This window comes from Oncorhynchus clarkii, chromosome 7, assembly GCF_045791955.1.
Source record: "Oncorhynchus clarkii lewisi isolate Uvic-CL-2024 chromosome 7, UVic_Ocla_1.0, whole genome shotgun sequence".
NCBI classification, from domain to species: Eukaryota; Metazoa; Chordata; class Actinopteri; order Salmoniformes; family Salmonidae; genus Oncorhynchus; species Oncorhynchus clarkii.
Window position 1 is genome coordinate 77524606 of NC_092153.1, and position 17056 is coordinate 77541661.

Consider the following 17056-nt stretch of genomic DNA (forward strand, 5'->3'; position numbering starts at 1 on the left):
TTATAGAACAGGGCTGATATTGTTATAGAACAGGGCTGATATTGTTATAGAACAGGGCTGATATTGTTATAGAACAGGGCTGATATTGTTATAGAACAGGGCTGATATTGTTAGAGAACAGGGCTGATATTGTTATAGAACAGGGCTGATATTGTTATAGAACAGGGCTGATATTGTTATAGAACAGGGCTGATATTGTTATAGAACAGGGCTGATATTGTTAGAGAACAGGGCTGATATTGTTATAGAACAGGGCTGATATTGTTATAGAACAGGGCTGATATTGTTATAGAACAGGGCTGATATTGTTATATAACAGGGCTGATATTGTTAGAGGACAGGGCTGATATTGTTAAGAGGACAGGGCTGATATTGTTATAGAACAGGGCTGATATTGTTATAGAACAGGGCTGATATTGTTATAGAACAGGGCTGATATTGTTAGAGGAGAGGGCTGATATTGTTATAGAACAGGGCTGATATTGTTATAGAACAGGGCTGATATTGTTATAGAACAGGGCTGATATTGTTATAGAACAGGGCTGATATTGTTAGAGGAGAGGGATGATACTGTTATAAGACAGCAGACACTGCCTCAAGAATGAACCCCACGAGACTGCAATGTTGGAGTTTCTGTGTGTGTGTGTGTGTGTGTGTGTGTGTGTGTGTGTGTGTGTGTGTGTGTGTGTGTGTGTGTATGAATTGTGTCTATCTATGTATGTGTGTATGGTGTGTCTATGGATGTGCGTATGGTCTGTCTGTCTGTCTGTCTGTCTGTCTGTCTGTCTGTCTGTCTGTCTGTCTGTGTGTGTGTGTGTGTGTGTGTGTGTGTGTGTGTTTTCATCCTCTCACCGTGCAGCCGTCCTGCATAACGGTGTAGGTGAAGCGGCTGTTTCCCTCGGCCCTGATCTCCACATCGTTGGAGCCCTGGAGCAGCACGGCCTTCTTCAGGTTGCCCGTGGCTCCGTCCATGTAAGCCACACTGTTCTTGCAGTGGTAGGTGAGGTTCTGGCTAGCCTCGGTGGATAGCAGCCGCAGGAAGGTCATCTGGATGCTGGCCGTGTTGGCAGCCAGGCTGTCATCGCCATAGCTGAACTGTAGAGGGCAGCGGACAGAGAGGAAGGGAGACAGGAAGGTTACATCCAGTACAATGATGTGGAATTATAACATGTCTTTAGTTAAAACTAGTGAAAGAGGAGGGGGAAACAGGAAGGTTACATCCAGTACAATGATGTGGAATTATAACATGTCTTTAGTTAAAACTAGTGAAAGAGGAGGGGGAGACAGGAAGGTTACATCCAGTACAATGATGTGGAATTATAACATGTCTTTAGTTAAAACTAGTGAAAGAGGAGGGGGAGACAGGAAGGTTACATCCAGTACAATGATGTGGAATTATAACATGTCTTTAGTTAAAACTAGTGAAAGAGGAGGGGGAGACAGGAAGGTTACATCCAGTACAATGATGTGGAATTATAACATGTCTTTAGTTAAAACTAGTGAAAGAGGAGGGGGAGACAGGGAGGTTAGGACCAATGTGATAATTATATACTGTATGATGTCTGGTTAAAACTAGAACCAAAAATTAAGCAAACTTCTTCAGACTGGTGGCATCAATTGAGAATATAAAATTCACTGCCAGTTTAAAAAAAACACTTAACCAAAGGCAAAGATTGAATCTGAGACTGAAGAGGAAATGTGTATTTTGTATTTTCATTTTGAACAAAATCATATAACGAGGATAGAAGAGGGATTGAATGGTGACTCACGTGGAATCCTCCGTTCATGGTCTCTCCGAACCAGACGTGTTTGGCAGCCTTGCTCTTGCTGGACCACCAGTTCTTCTTGGGGATGCTGGCGGGCTTGGGGTAGACACAGGACTCTCCGGTCTCCATGTTACAGTAGACCTTGATGGCGTCTATGGTGCAGCCCTGGTTAGGGTCGATCCAGTACTCTCCTGCAGACAGACGGAGGAGTCAGGTCACATTCAATCAGTAGTACTTCCTATGTAACTGTTTATACCTGGTCATATTTATTTTGTCTTTTGAACACTATAGAACCTTCCAGATTTCCTCATGAGCACATAGTTTTTCCCGATCTAATCGGTAGGGGTAGGAGTTTAACCTCACAACATCACCTGACCATACCAGGAGAAACTCTAGGACCCCAAGTTCTTCCTGGTCAAGTCATGTTGGTCTATTAAACTCTTGTCCCCTAACAAATAGACAATGGTCACTCCTATCCCGTCACTCACCGCTCTTCCAGTCTGGGTGGCACAGCTTCAGGTCTCTGCAAGTACGTGCAGGGTTCTTCTTGGAGCCCTCGGGGGAGCGGATGTTCTCAATCTGGTTGTTGAGAGACTTGAGCGTGGCGTCCACCTCGGCGTCGTGCGTCCTCAGGTTTCCGGAGGCCTGGTCGGCCCTCATGTACCTCAGGGGATCGGGGGATTTCTCAGGCTGAGACAGGCCAGCGAAGGCAGACATGTCGATACCAGGGCCGGGAGGACCAGGAGGACCAGGGGGACCAGAGTTTCCAGGGGGACCCTGCGATACACAGATAGAAAGATAGAATACTTGATTGAAGATATTGTAAAACCAAGATGCTAGACTACGAGGTACAGGTGATGTATTGCTACCAGCGCAGTGCCATAGGTATTACAGAGGAGGAAAAACACAGAGCAAAGAGGAGTTCAAGTACAGGTAGCATCAAGTGTTGCCGTCTGAAACGACACCCTGCTCCCTAGGGCATTACTTTGACCAGAGCAAAGGGAGCGCACTGCATTGGAAATAGGGTGTCATTTGAGATTGGCACCAAGTCACCCACTGCTCTGTGAACTTTGATGATCCGTAAGATACAGTAAGTTGAGAGATGAGAGCGTTACTCACAGAGGGACCAGTCTCTCCAGAGCGACCACGGGGTCCGGGGGGTCCGATGGGGCCGGGCATACCGTTGGAACCATCCTTTCCAGAGGGACCAATAGGTCCGGGAGGTCCCTAAACAGAACACACACAAGGATTCAGATGTACTGTTACTGTACACACTACAACTCTGCCTGCCATGCTCTTTGGTTGAGTATGAATAAGACAGGTACCTCTCAAAACCCTGTGTTAGACTTTTTATTGCTTTTGTCTATACTCACTCTTGATCCACTTGGTCCGGCAGGTCCAGATGCACCCTGGTCTCCAGCTTGACCCTGTGGTGAGACACAGGTCAGACAATGTCTAGGATGTACACAACTTCAGATAAAGGGTACAATGAGATTTTTTAGGGTATAGAGAGAATTTGAGGTACTGGAAGATTAGGGGTACAGGAAAATTAGGGGTGCAAGAAGATTAGGGGGTACAGGGAGATTAGGGGTACAGGGAGATTAGGGGTACAGGGAGATTAGGGGTACAGGGAGATTAGGGGTACAGGGAGATTAGGGGTTACAGGGAGATTAGGGGTACAGGGAGATTAGGGGTACAGGGAGATTAGGGGTACAGGGAGATTAGGGGTACAGGAAGATTAGGGGTACAGGGAGATTAGGGGTACAGGGAGATTAGGGGTACAGGTAGATTAGGGGTACAGGGAGATTTGTGGGGGAGGGAGGTACTTACGGGAGGTCCAGGCAGACCCTGCAGACCAGTGAATCCTCTGTGTCCTTTCTGTCCTCTCTCACCACCCTCTCCAGCCTCACCCTTGTCTCCACGGGGTCCTTGGGGTCCAGCCATTCCTCTGGCTCCAGCAGGCCCGGCAGGTCCAGCTGGTCCTTGAGCTCCCTAGAGAACAGCCAAGAGACATACACAGGGTTAGGACGGGTTGCAATACATTAGTATCTGAGTGAACTCAATTACATGTCCTTTAAATCAAAGACAGTTAATGGATTAATGAGTGGACTATCACATATCCAGTATATCCTGGAAATAGAAATGGAGTGAAAAACTCAACTTCATGTCCTGGCGTCCTGTATTATAGGGGTTCTACGAGGTGTAAACAGGGGCTCCATGGGGATGTTGAGGGGTGTTATAGGGGTTCTACAGGGTGTAAACAGGGGTTCCATGGGGATGTTGAGGGGTGTTATAGGGGTTCTACAGGGTGTAAACAGGGGTTCCATGGGGATGTTGAGGGGTGTTATAGGGGTTCTACAGGGTGTAAACAGGGGTTCCATGGGGATGTTGAGGGGTGTTATAGGGGTTCTACAGGGTGTAAACAGGGGTTCCATGGGGATGTTGAGGGGTGTTATAGGGGTTCTACAGGGTGTAAACAGGGGTTCCATGGGGATGTTGAGGGGTGTTATAGGGTGTATACTCACAGCCTCTCCCCTGTCTCCCTGCTTGCCGGTGGGGCCGACAGGGCCGGGGGAACCATTAGCTCCCGGGGAGCCAGGAGCACCAGCAGGACCGGTGTTACCACGGTCACCCTTGATTCCAGTGGCTCCATCTCTACCAGGGGGTCCATCAGAACCAGCGTTGCCCTGAGAGACAATTACACATGGTTTAATATCAGAAGGATCAAAAGCATAATTAGTGATTCACTTAATCATGACAGTGAGTTAACGTACTGTACTGCAGGTATAGAGTTGACAATGAGAGGCCATATTGGGGACACTGTGCTGCATTGAATGGCACACTATTCCCTATGTAGTGCACTACATTTGACCAGAGCCCTATGTGGACCCTGTTCCAAAGTAGTGCACTATAGAAGAAATGGGATGCCATTTCATACACAACCCATGTTATGGGACAGACACTGACCTCTCTACCGGGCTCTCCTGCGGGTCCAGTCAGTCCAGGGGGCCCCACAGGGCCAGGGGGCCCACGGTCTCCGCTTCCACCAGGAGATCCTTGTTTACCAGGCTCACCCTGGGGAGATGGACACAGGCTAGTTGGAGGACCACCGGTAGGGGTTGACACTCATCTAATCAATAGTCATATTTTCACTGATCATTCTCTTTGAATATCCATCTATCCATTCTTATTTGAAATTGGGTGGGGTGGGTACAAGGCAATTGATTGTAAAATATTATTTTGTAATTAATTAATAAATGGGTGTCAAGTCGCCTTTAGCAACCCATAGTCTACTGTATAATAATGAATCAATAACTTATTAATTAATCAATGTGTAAATGTATTCTAATTGTAATCTAATAGAATGTGAATGTGACTTACAGAGGGTCCTGGCAGGCCAGGGAAACCTCTCTCTCCACGTTGTCCTGGAAGACCAACAATACCACGCTGTCCAGCCAGACCTGAAGGGCCTGAAGGACCATCGGGACCCTGGGAGGAGGAAGAGAGGAAGATAGGAGGAGAGGAGGAAGACAGGAGGAGAGGAGGAAGACGGGAGGAGAGGAGGAAGACGGGAGGAGAGGAGGAAGACAGGAGAGGAGGAAGACAGGAGTAAAGGAGGAAGAGAGTAGGAGAGGAAGAAGGAGGAGATGAGGAAGTGAAGGGGAGAGGAAGAAGGGAGGAAGTGAGGAGGAGAGGAGGAAGTGAGAAGGAAGAGGAGTCAGAGAGGAGGAAGAGAGGAAGAGGCGGAACAGAGGAGGAAGAGAGGCGGAGAGGATGAAGAGGAGGAAGAGAGGAGGACAGGAGAAAGTGAGAAGGAAGACAGGAAGTGAGGAGGAGAGGAGGAAGTGAGGAGGAAGACAGGAAGTGAGGAGGAAGTGAGGAGGAAGTGAGGAGGAAAATGGGAAGTGAGGAGGAGAGAAAGGGGTGAGGAGGAAGACAGAAAGTGAGGAGGAGAGGAGGAAGAGAGGGGGACAGCATGTTATTATCAAGAATCTCAACAAAAAAAGATCAACATTTTTTTTTACTGAAAAGCAAGAAAAAATATTTTGTGTGCACTGCATCCTACTCTCCTCCACTTATGTGATTCAGACCAGAGAGGAACAGTGTGTCTTATGTCTGTTCTCTGTGCTTGCCTATCTAATTTTAGTAACTCTCAGCTGTCAGTTCAGTGTTACTCAAGGGATAATTGTAGGGTGTGTAAGTGCAAAGTAAAAGCCTTGGCCTCTCTGCCATCATGTCTCTGTCCAGGGGAAGCCTACAGGTGCTATTAAGGTCCCGGCAGACAGCAGTGTGGTTAGTCTGGTTATTGGGTCAGTGATGAACACACACTTACAAGCTATGTGTTATGACGGGGATGGGGGAGTAGTGTTGTTGTCCGTTATAATGGGCCTTTCTTTCATTCCCTGGACTAATGTCTATGCCTGTGTGTTGGAAGTAAACAAGAGAGACTTTTTGGGAAATAAAGCCAGTCTGGTTTTATAGCTGCAAAATTTCAGATGTATTTCAGTGTTAACTGGGGTGATGAGGCTGTGCGGGGGCTTTGTCTGTAACATCACAATCTGTGGGAGTTCAGTGGACTAAATCACTTTCAAATGTTGAATAAAGCCTGCGGGACCTTCAGTTGAGGATGGTTTTGATGAAAGATGAACCTACTGGGGACAGATAATTCAGCTTGTATTACCCCCTTTTGCTTAGTGGGGTGCTGGGCTGAATGAGAGTTATCAAGCCATTCACTATACCCCGGGCTGGTGCTTGGAGGACGGTACTGTAGTGATAAACAGGTGAACTTACAGAGGGACCATCCTCTCCAGCATCTCCCTTCTCTCCAGGGGATCCAGCGGCTCCACGCAGCCCAGCATCTCCCTGTCTGCCTGGGGGTCCACCGTCTCCACGCACACCTTTAGGGCCATCTTTACCAGCAGGGCCAGAGGGACCAGCAGCACCAGGGTTACCCTGCAGAGAGACACATCAATCAATCATTCAACAAATCAACCAATCAATCAATACATTGATCAACCAATCCATACATCTGTAAATCAATCAACCAATCAACACTCAATCAATGAAACAGCAATCAACCAAACATTAACCAATCAACCAATCTTAAAAAACAAAATAAAAGACAGACAGAGAGGAGACAGAGAGAGACAGGAGCAGGTCAATACTCTGTAGAATAACAACCATTTAGACTGAAACTGCCCATAGACAGACAAGAGCAGGTCAATACTCTGTAGAATAACAACCATTCAGACTGAAACTGCCCATAGACAGACAAGAGCAGGTCACAACCATTCAGACTGAAACTGCCCATAGACAGACAAGAGCAGGTTACAAGCATTTAGACTGAAACTGCCCATAGACAGACAAGAGCAGGTTACAACCATTTAGACTGAAACTGCCCATAGACAGACAAGAGCAGGTTACAAGCATTTAGACTGAAACTGCCCATAGACAGACAAGAGCAGGTTACAAGCATTTAGACTGAAACTGCCCATAGACAGACAAGAGCAGGTTACAACCATTTAGACTGAAACTGCCCATAGACAGACAAGAGCAGGTTACAAGCATTTAGACTGAAACTGCCCATAGACAGACAAGAGCAGGTTACAACCATTTAGACTGAAACTGCCCATAGACAAGACAATAGCAGGTCAGAACCATTCAGACTGAAACACACTATAGTGCTGATGAATGATTCTGTGCCCGTCTGGTTATAGATCAAAGGTCAGTACTCATTTCACCTTCCGAATGACCATAAAAGTCATAAAATCAAAAGCATTACACCTGCTTGTACTGAAATATATCAGAAAACTATTGGAAAAACCTGGAATTACATAAAAGAGCTCATTCATTTTGGAAAATGTTAATAACCAACACTGTTACACCCACATTAAACTAATTCCTTTTCTATTCCAGTCAAATCCAACACTTTTTACTAAATGAACAGTGTAACGAATCAGTATGATTTATTATTCGATGCTCAGGTAGGGTGACAGAAGATGTGAGTGTTTGAGTTGTATTGCTGACAGGTGGTTGTACTTACATTGGGACCAGGGGGCCCGACTCTGCCGGCAGCTCCAGGGAAACCAGTGGCACCCTGTTAGAGAGAGAGAGAGAGAGAGAGAGAGAGAGAGAGAGAGAGAGAGAGAGAGAGAGAGAGAGAGAGAGAGATTGTTGATGAAAATGGAAACATTAGAAATAGAGCAGAAATTAAATATACAATATGAGATGTGTATGAAATGTGTATGAGATATGAGATGTGTATGAGATATGAGATATGAGATGTGTTTGAGATATAAGATGTGTGTGAAATGTGAGATGTGTATGAGACTAAAGATGTGTATGAAATGTGAGATGTGTATGAAATATGAGATGTGTATGAGATATGAGATGTGTATGAGATGTGTTTGAGATATAAGATGTGTGTGAAATGTGAGATGTGTATGAGTTGTGAGATGTGTATGAGATATGAGATGTGTATGAGATGTGAGATGTGTATGAGATATGAGACATGTATGGGATGTGAGATGTGTATGAAATATGAGATATGATATGTGTATGAGATATTAGATGTGTATGAGATATTATATGTGTATGAATTATGAGATGTGTATGAGATGTGTATGAGATGTGAGATGTGTATGAGATGTGAGATGTGTATGAGATATGAGATGTGTATGAGATGTGTATGAGATATCAGATGTGTATGAGATATGAGATATGTATGAGATGTGAGATGTGTATGAGATATGAGATGTGTATGAGATGTGAGATGTGTATGAGATATGAGATATGAGATATGTATGAGATGTGAGATGTGTATGAGATGTGAGATGTGTATGAGATATGAGATGTGTATGAGATGTGAAATGTGTATGAGATATGACATGTGTGTGAGATGTGTATGAGATGTGAGATGTGTATGAGATGTGAGATGTGTATGAGATATGAGATAAGTATGAGATGTGAGATGTGTATGAGATATGAGATATGAGATATGTATGAGATGTGAGATGTGTATGAGATATGAGATATGTATGAGATGTGAGATGTGTATGAGATATGAGATATGAGATATGTATGAGATGTGAGATGTATATGAGATATGAGATGTGTATGAGATATGAGATGTGTATGAGATGTGAGATGTGTATGAGATATGACATGTGTATGAGATATGAGATGTGTATGAGATGTGAGATGTGTATGAGATGTGAGATGTGTATGAGATGTGAGATGTGTATGAGATGTGAGATGTATATGAGATGTGAGATGTGTATGAGATGTGAGATGTGTACTTACAGAGGGTCCCTGAGCACCGCGAGCACCTTTAGGTCCAGAAACGCCAGTAGGTCCCTGAAATGAAGGAAATTGATAGTCAGTTTTATGAAGAAATGTGAAGCAAGTAACTCCATTTGAATATTTCGTTAACAAAATAACTACTCTCTATATTTTTTTATTTCAGGACAAAGTGAGTTATTGAAGCGTACGGAAGGTCCAGGAGCTCCGGAGGGTCCCTGTGGTCCAGGGGCACCAGCGTCTCCCTTCTGTCCACCCTCTCCCTGCTCTCCCTTGACTCCGGGCTGACCATCAGATCCCTGGGGTGGGACACAGGGGAAAAGACTGCTCAGACAGTTGTTTGCTTCAACATACAACAAGCAGCTGGAGTTGGTCCCGGGCTGTTGACGGTAGCACTGATAGCGAGAGAAAGTGCACGGACAGTACTGTCCTTGGGGTGGTACTTACAGGAGGCCCAGCGAAGCCAGCAGGCCCAGGAGGTCCAGTCTCACCCCTGTCACCCTGTTAGGAGAGAAGAGGACAGAGAGGTCAAGTTGAGCATCAACGACTTCCCTTGACATTTCCTTGTTCAAACAAGCATCATGTACTGTATCAAGTTCTGTGTTCACTTCGTTGTTAATTCTGAGAGGTGGAGAGCATTCAAGGAAACAGCATTGTGAGTGAAAGTAATTCTCGCCGGATCAATACAGTAGCCTAGAGATGGCAGTAATCAGATGGCAGTAATCAGAAGGCAGTAATCAGAAGGCAGTAATCTGATAGCAGTAATCAGAAGGCAGTAATCTGATAGCAGTAATCAGAAGGCAGTAATCAGATGGCAGTAATCAGAAGGCAGTAATCAGAAGGCAGTAATCTGATAGCAGTAATCAGAAGGCAGTAATCTGATAGCAGTAATCAGAAGGCAGTAATCAGATGGCAGTAATCAGAATGCAGTAATCTGATAGCAGTAATCAGAAGGCAGTAATCAGATGGCAGTAATCAGATGGCAGTAATCAGATGGCAGTAATCAGATGGCAGTCATCAGATGGCAGTAATCAGATAGCAGTAATCAGAAGGCAGTCATCAGATGGCAGTAATCAGATGGCAGTAATCAGAAGGCAGTAATCTGATAGCATCAATCAGATGGCAGTATTCAGATAGCAGTAATCAGAAGGCAGTAATCTGATAGCATTAATCAGATGGCAGTAATCAGAAGGCAGTAATCTGATAGCATCAATCAGATGGCAGTAATCTGATAGCATCAATCAGATGGCAGTAATCAGATAGCAGTAATCAGAAGGCAGTAATCTGATGGCAGTAATCTGATGGCAGTAATCTGATGGCAGTAATCAGAAGGCAGTAATCAGATATCAGTAATCAGATGGCAGTAATCAGATAGCAGTAATCTGATGGCAGTAATCAGATAGCAGTAATCAGAAGGCAGTAATCTGATGGCAGTAATCAGATGGCAGTAGGCCCTAGTCAGGTAATTTAGGAAAAGGGAAAACATAGGGAAAACATTTCTTATGTAAGTACGATCTTATCCTAACTTGTATGTGTGTATGTGTGTGCTGACAGGTGTGGTGTGTGTGTGTGTGTGTCTGTGGTACTTACAGGGGCACCTCGGGCACCAGCAGCACCGGAAGGTCCAGAGGGACCAGATTCACCCTATAGGAGGAAACACAGAGGTCAGAGTTCAGTCACAGAGGTCAATCATACATCATACATATATCACACCTTATATAGACTGTTTTATAACACCTAGGGGATACAGTAACCTCATTACAGGTGATATGGCTGAATGTGTATTTTTCAGATGTATCTAATACAAACACTTATTTAATCAATTAACCAATTAACTGGTATACAAGTTAAAATATAAACACACACCTTCTCTCCATTGGGACCAGCTGGGCCAGGAGGACCAATTGGACCAGTCAAACCCTAGACCATATAGAGAAAGAGAGGGAATAGAAGAGTAACAAAGAGAAGGTTCAGTATAGCTCTCCTTCTGCTGTTAGCGTCCATGAACAATTTAACATGTGTACAGCTCTCCTTCTGCTGTTAGCGTCCATGAACAATTTAACATGTGTACAGCTCTCCTTCTGCTGTTAGCGTCCATGAACAATTTAACATGTGTACAACTCTCCTTCTGCTGTTAGCGTCCATGAACAATTTAACATGTGTACAACTCTCCTTCTGCTGTTAATGTCCATGAACAATTTAACATGTGTACAGCTCTCCTTCTGCTGTTAGCGTCCATGAACAATTTAACATGTGTACAGCTCTCCTTCTGCTGTTAGCGTCCATGAACAATTTAACATGTGTACAACTCTCCTTCTGCTGTTAATGTCCATGAACAATTTAACATGTGTACAGCTCTCCTTCTGCTGTTAGCGTCCATGAACAATTTAACATGTGTACAACTCTCCTTCTGCTGTTAATGTCCATGAACAATTTAACATGTGTACAGCTCTCCTTCTGCTGTTAGCGTCCATGAACAATTTAACATGTGTACAACTCTCCTTCTGCTGTTAATGTCCATGAACAATTTAACATGTGTACAACTCTCCTTCTGCTGTTAATGTCCATGAACAATTTAACATGTGTACAGCTCTCCTTCTGCTGTTAATGTCCATGAACAATTTAACATGTGTACAGCTCTCCTTCTGCTGTTAATGTCCATGAACAATTTAACATGTGTACAGCTCTCCTTCTGCTGTTAATGTCCATGAGCAATTTATCATGTGAGTGTATACATGATTGCTGAACTAATATTTAAATATGTTGAATGTTAAACAGTAGAGTGTTGACATCTTCAATGTGTTGGATATTAAATGGTAGAGTGGTTGACATTATAAATGTTGTGGATATTAAATGGTAGAGTGGTTGACGTTATAAATGTCTTGAATATTAAATGGTAGAGTGGTTGACGTTATAAATGTCGTTGATATTAAATGGTAGTGGTTGACGTTATAAATGTCGTGGATATTAAATGGTAGAGTGGTTGACGTTATAAATGTTGTGGATATTAAATGGTAGAGTGGTTGACGTTATAAATGTCGTGGATATTAAATGGTAGCGTTGTTGACGTTATAAGGCTGGGGGATATAGTGGATGATGATGATGATGATGATGATGATGGTCACTCACTCTTGAACCGTCTTTGCCAGAAGCACCCTCAGGTCCCTTCTCTCCGTTGTCACCCTGTGGGACACAAACACAGTTATATTGGACTACATTATGATTAAAGGAATAGGGTAGGTTAACACATTATGAAATCACAACATCAATGAGCATGTACTGTAAATAGACCTACATCATTTGTTGCCACTCCACATCATTACTGCTGTGCTGTGTTGCTTTACTCCAGTGGCTCTTGTTGCAAAGTTCATGGCTAGTGATCCCTTTCATGGCTTAGTACGATTCCCATGCCTATGATTTGAACTAATATTAGGATGCTTCTTTCAAGTGCCACTCACTCTGTCTCCCTTAGGTCCGGGGATGCCTGAGGCTCCTCTCTCTCCGGGCATACCTTGCAGACCGGGGGGTCCCTGGGCACCCGATGCACCACCTGGTCCGATCGCGCCCTACAACACAAGACACACAACAGCTACTGTCAGCAACTGAATACAGAACTAATAGCAACTCAGCAACTGGTAGAGGTTTTGATGGAAAACAACAGTAACAGCCTGTAGAATACAACAGAATACAACAGAATAGAACAGACTAGAACAGAATAGAACAGAATAGAACAGAATAGAACAGAATAGAACAGAATAGAACATACTAGAAAATAATATAACAGACTAGAACAGAATAGAACAGAATAGAACAGACTAGAAAAGAATAGAACATAATAGAACAGAATAGAACAGAATAGAACAGAATAGAACAGACTAGAAAAGAATAGAACAGACTAGAAAAGAATAGAACAGACTAGAACAGAATAGAACAGACTAGAAAAGAATAGAACAGAATACAACAGAATAGAACAGACTAGAAAAGAATAGAACAGACTAGAACAGAAGAGAACAGAATAGAACAGACTAGAAAAGACTAGAACAGACTAGAACAGAACTGACTAGAACAGAACTGACTAGAACAGAACTGAATAGAACAGAACTGAATAGAACAGAACTGAAGAGAACTGAATAGAACTGAACTGAATAGAATAAATTAGAACTGAAGAGAACAGAATAGAACTGAATAGAACAGAACAGAATAGAACTGAATAGAACAGAACTGAAGAGAATTGAATAGAACAGAATAGAGCAGAACAGAATTGAAGAAAACTGAATAGAACTGAATAGAACAGAACAAATTAAAAAAACCATTTCACAGAAGCTCTATCCCCACAATGAGGAAACTGGCCTGTTCACAGTGATATTATTCATCTAAACAAACCATATCAAATGCAAGGTGAACACTACCCAGTAGATAACTAGCTGAAAAGTATTTCCCAGCTTTGGCAACTGGGTATCAGGAGCACCTTCAAAGGTTTTCATTTTTCATAAGGACCTTCATTAAAAGCTTTCATTTTCAGTTTCCTTCAAGATATTGGCTGGTTTGAGAATATATATTTGAGAATGATCTGAGGACTAAATGAAGTTGTCCATTGCAACATGCATGCTCAAATTATGTAAGAAGTTCATTTAGCAGGGACATTGTACAACAAAACCATAAGTCTCAGAGCATTGAGAAAACATTTGTCGCACCAGATTTAGTTAATAGCTCATTTCCATCTGTAGTCCCTAAAACATCTAGACATGGAAATATTATATACATCTAGACATGGAAACATTATATACATCTAGACATGGAAACATTATATACATCTAGACATGGAAACATTATATACATCTAGACATGGAAACATTATATACATCTAGACATAGGTTAACATCTAGACATGGAAATATTATATACATCTAGACATGGAAACATTATATACATCTAGACATGGAAACATTATATACATCTAGACATGGAAACATTATATACATCTAGACATGGAAACATTATATACATCTAGACATAGGTTAACATCTAGACATGGAAACATTATATACATCTAGACATGGAAACATTATATACATCTAGACATAGGTTAACATCTAGACATGGAAACATTATATACATCTAGACATGGAAACATTATATACATCTAGACATGGAAACATTATATACATCTAGACATGGAAACATTATATACATCTAGACATAGGTTAACATCTAGACATGGAAATATTATATACATCTAGACATGGAAACATTATATACATCTAGACATGGAAACATTATATACATCTAGACATGGAAACATTATATACATCTAGACATGGAAACATTATATACATCTAGACATAGGTTAACATCTAGACATGGAAACATTATATACATCTAGACATGGAAACATTATATACATCTAGACATAGGTTAACATCTAGACATGGAAACATTATATACATCTAGACATGGAAACATTATATACATCTAGACATGGAAACATTATATACATCTAGACATGGAAACATTATATACATCTAGACATAGGTTAACATCTAGACATGGAAACATTATATACATCTAGACATGGAAACATTATATACATCTAGACATAGGTTAACATCTAGACATGGAAATATTATATACATCTAGACATGGAAACATTATATACATCTAGACATGGAAACATTATATACATCTAGACATGGAAACATTATATACATCTAGACATAGGTTAACATCTAGACATGGAAACATTATATACATCTAGACATGGAAACATTATATACATCTAGACATAGGTTAACATCTAGACATGGAAATATTATATACATCTAGACATGGAAACATTATATACATCTAGACAGGTGAACATCTAGACATGGAAACATTATATACATCTAGACATGGAAACATTATATACATCTAGACATGGAAACATTATATACATCATGACATGGAAACATTATATACATCTAGACATGGAAACATTATATACATCTAGACATAGGTTAACATCTAGACATGGAAACATTATATAAATCAAGACATGGAAACATTATATACATCTAGACATGGAAACATTATATACATCTAGACATGGAAACATTATATACATCTAGACATAGGTTAACATCTAGACATGGAAACATTATATACATCAAGACATGGAAACATTATATACATCTAGACATGGAAACATTATATACATCTAGACATAGGTTAACATCTAGACATGGAAACATTATATACATCAAGACATGGAAACATTATATACATCTAGACATGGAAACATTATATACATCTAGACATGGAAATATTATATACATCTAGACATGGAAATATTATATACATCTAGACATAGGTTAACATCTAGACATGGAAACATTATATACATCTAGACATGGAAACATTATATACATCTAGACAGGTGAACATCTAGACATGGAAACATGATATACATCTAGACATACACTATGCCTCACAAGTCCTCAACTGGCAGCTTCATTAAATTGTACCCGCAAAGCACCTGTCTCAACGTCAACAGTGAAGAGGTGACTCCGGGATGCTGGCCTTCTAGGCAGAGTTCCTCTGTCCAGTGTCTGTATTCTTTTGCCCATCTTAATCTTTTATTTTTATTGGCCAGTCTGAGACATGGTGTTTTCTTTGCCTCTTCACTGTTGAAGTTGACATGTACAATTTAATGAAGCTGCCAGTTGAGGACTTGTAAGGCATCTGTTTCTCAAACTAGACACTCTAATGTACTTGTCCTCTTGCTCAGTTGTGCACAGGGGTCTCCCACTCCTCTTTCTATTCTGGTTAGAGACAGTTTGTGCTGCTCTGTGAAGGGAGTAGTACACAGCATTGTACGAGATCTTCAGTTTCTTGGCAATTTCTCGCATGGAATAGCCTTCATTTCTCAGAACAAGAATAGACTGAATAGCTAACAAGAATAGCTAACACAACGTGCCAATGGAACACAGGAGTGCTGGTTGCTGATAATGGGCCTCTGTACGCCTATGTAGATAGTCAATAAAAAAAATCAGCTGTTTCCGGCTACAATAGTCATTTACAACATTAACAATGTCTACACTGTGATTTCTGATCAAATTTGATTTTCTTTCAAAAACAAGGACATTTCTAAGTGACCCCAAACTTTTGAACGGTGGTGTAGGTGAACATAGAAGTCAAAACATTGCTGATTGAAACACATTTCTATTGGATAGAACATGCAATAGTCTTATAAAAATACATCAGCCACATCAAGACACAGATTTCTAACACTATCTGAACTCAGGTCTGAGCTGTTTATAGAGTTTACGTTGTTGTTTTTTGTCTCCCTCTTCTGTATTACGCTGACTTGGCCGTCTGGTAGCTCATTCTCATAAACGTTCTCTAAGCTTGTTCTCGGCCAATTTGCCAAATGTTCCTGCTGCGCTTAGCTCGAAGAGGAATGCTGTGTTTGTTCTCTCCTGCTGGCACTGCTGCCTCTCTGAATCCCCAGTTACATTCATCTGTCTGTTCATCCCTCCTCCTCCTCCTCCTCCTCCTCCTCCCTCCTATCATTAGCTTTAATCCCAGCCTCTTTCTATCATTTCCTCCTTGGCTAACAGTCAGAGGGGTTCTGAACTAAAATGGCCCCGAAGGCAAGCAGGCAGGTTCTTTCACCCCCTAGTCTCCTCAAATCTGCCCGAAGTCTGTTCCACTCATTACCAGTATTGAGAATGAAAAGTTGCATTGAGCCGTGGTTGACGGACAACAGAAATATCTGTGAATGTGGCACGTTTCCTTTAATGTGATAACCGTAAATCCCTTCTTCTATGTAGTGAAAAGGCTGTGTAGAATTTTCCCTTGGTGTTAACGAGATGGTATTGCTGGCATGCTTTAAACAGATACTGTGTAGGATCAGGATGGGACTGTGCATTATGGTAATGCACCTGTCTCATATATCAAAGACTACATGTTTTTCTGTGGGATATGGTGGAACCAAACAAGTGTCCTGACTC

General features: G+C 41.9%; 1 protein-coding gene across 2 annotated transcripts in view; it reads right to left on the reverse strand.

Annotated features, from left to right (window-relative positions):
* LOC139413873 (collagen alpha-1(II) chain) overlaps nucleotides 1–17056 on the reverse strand; it is a 70103-nt gene that overhangs the window by 2554 nt on the left and 50493 nt on the right. For both annotated transcript variants that reach the window (XM_071161704.1, XM_071161703.1), the window contains 18 exons: nucleotides 12524–12631; nucleotides 12195–12248; nucleotides 10932–10985; nucleotides 10656–10709; nucleotides 9513–9566; nucleotides 9257–9364; nucleotides 9069–9122; nucleotides 7810–7863; nucleotides 6558–6719; nucleotides 5148–5255; nucleotides 4734–4841; nucleotides 4292–4453; nucleotides 3597–3758; nucleotides 3140–3193; nucleotides 2886–2993; nucleotides 2255–2543; nucleotides 1770–1957; nucleotides 853–1095 (listed from right to left, as the gene is read on the reverse strand). In XM_071161704.1, coding sequence (XP_071017805.1) covers nucleotides 853–1095; nucleotides 1770–1957; nucleotides 2255–2543; nucleotides 2886–2993; nucleotides 3140–3193; nucleotides 3597–3758; nucleotides 4292–4453; nucleotides 4734–4841; nucleotides 5148–5255; nucleotides 6558–6719; nucleotides 7810–7863; nucleotides 9069–9122; nucleotides 9257–9364; nucleotides 9513–9566; nucleotides 10656–10709; nucleotides 10932–10985; nucleotides 12195–12248; nucleotides 12524–12631 — 2124 coding nt within the window. The remainder of the gene's footprint in view (nucleotides 1–852; nucleotides 1096–1769; nucleotides 1958–2254; nucleotides 2544–2885; nucleotides 2994–3139; nucleotides 3194–3596; nucleotides 3759–4291; nucleotides 4454–4733; nucleotides 4842–5147; nucleotides 5256–6557; nucleotides 6720–7809; nucleotides 7864–9068; nucleotides 9123–9256; nucleotides 9365–9512; nucleotides 9567–10655; nucleotides 10710–10931; nucleotides 10986–12194; nucleotides 12249–12523; nucleotides 12632–17056) is intronic.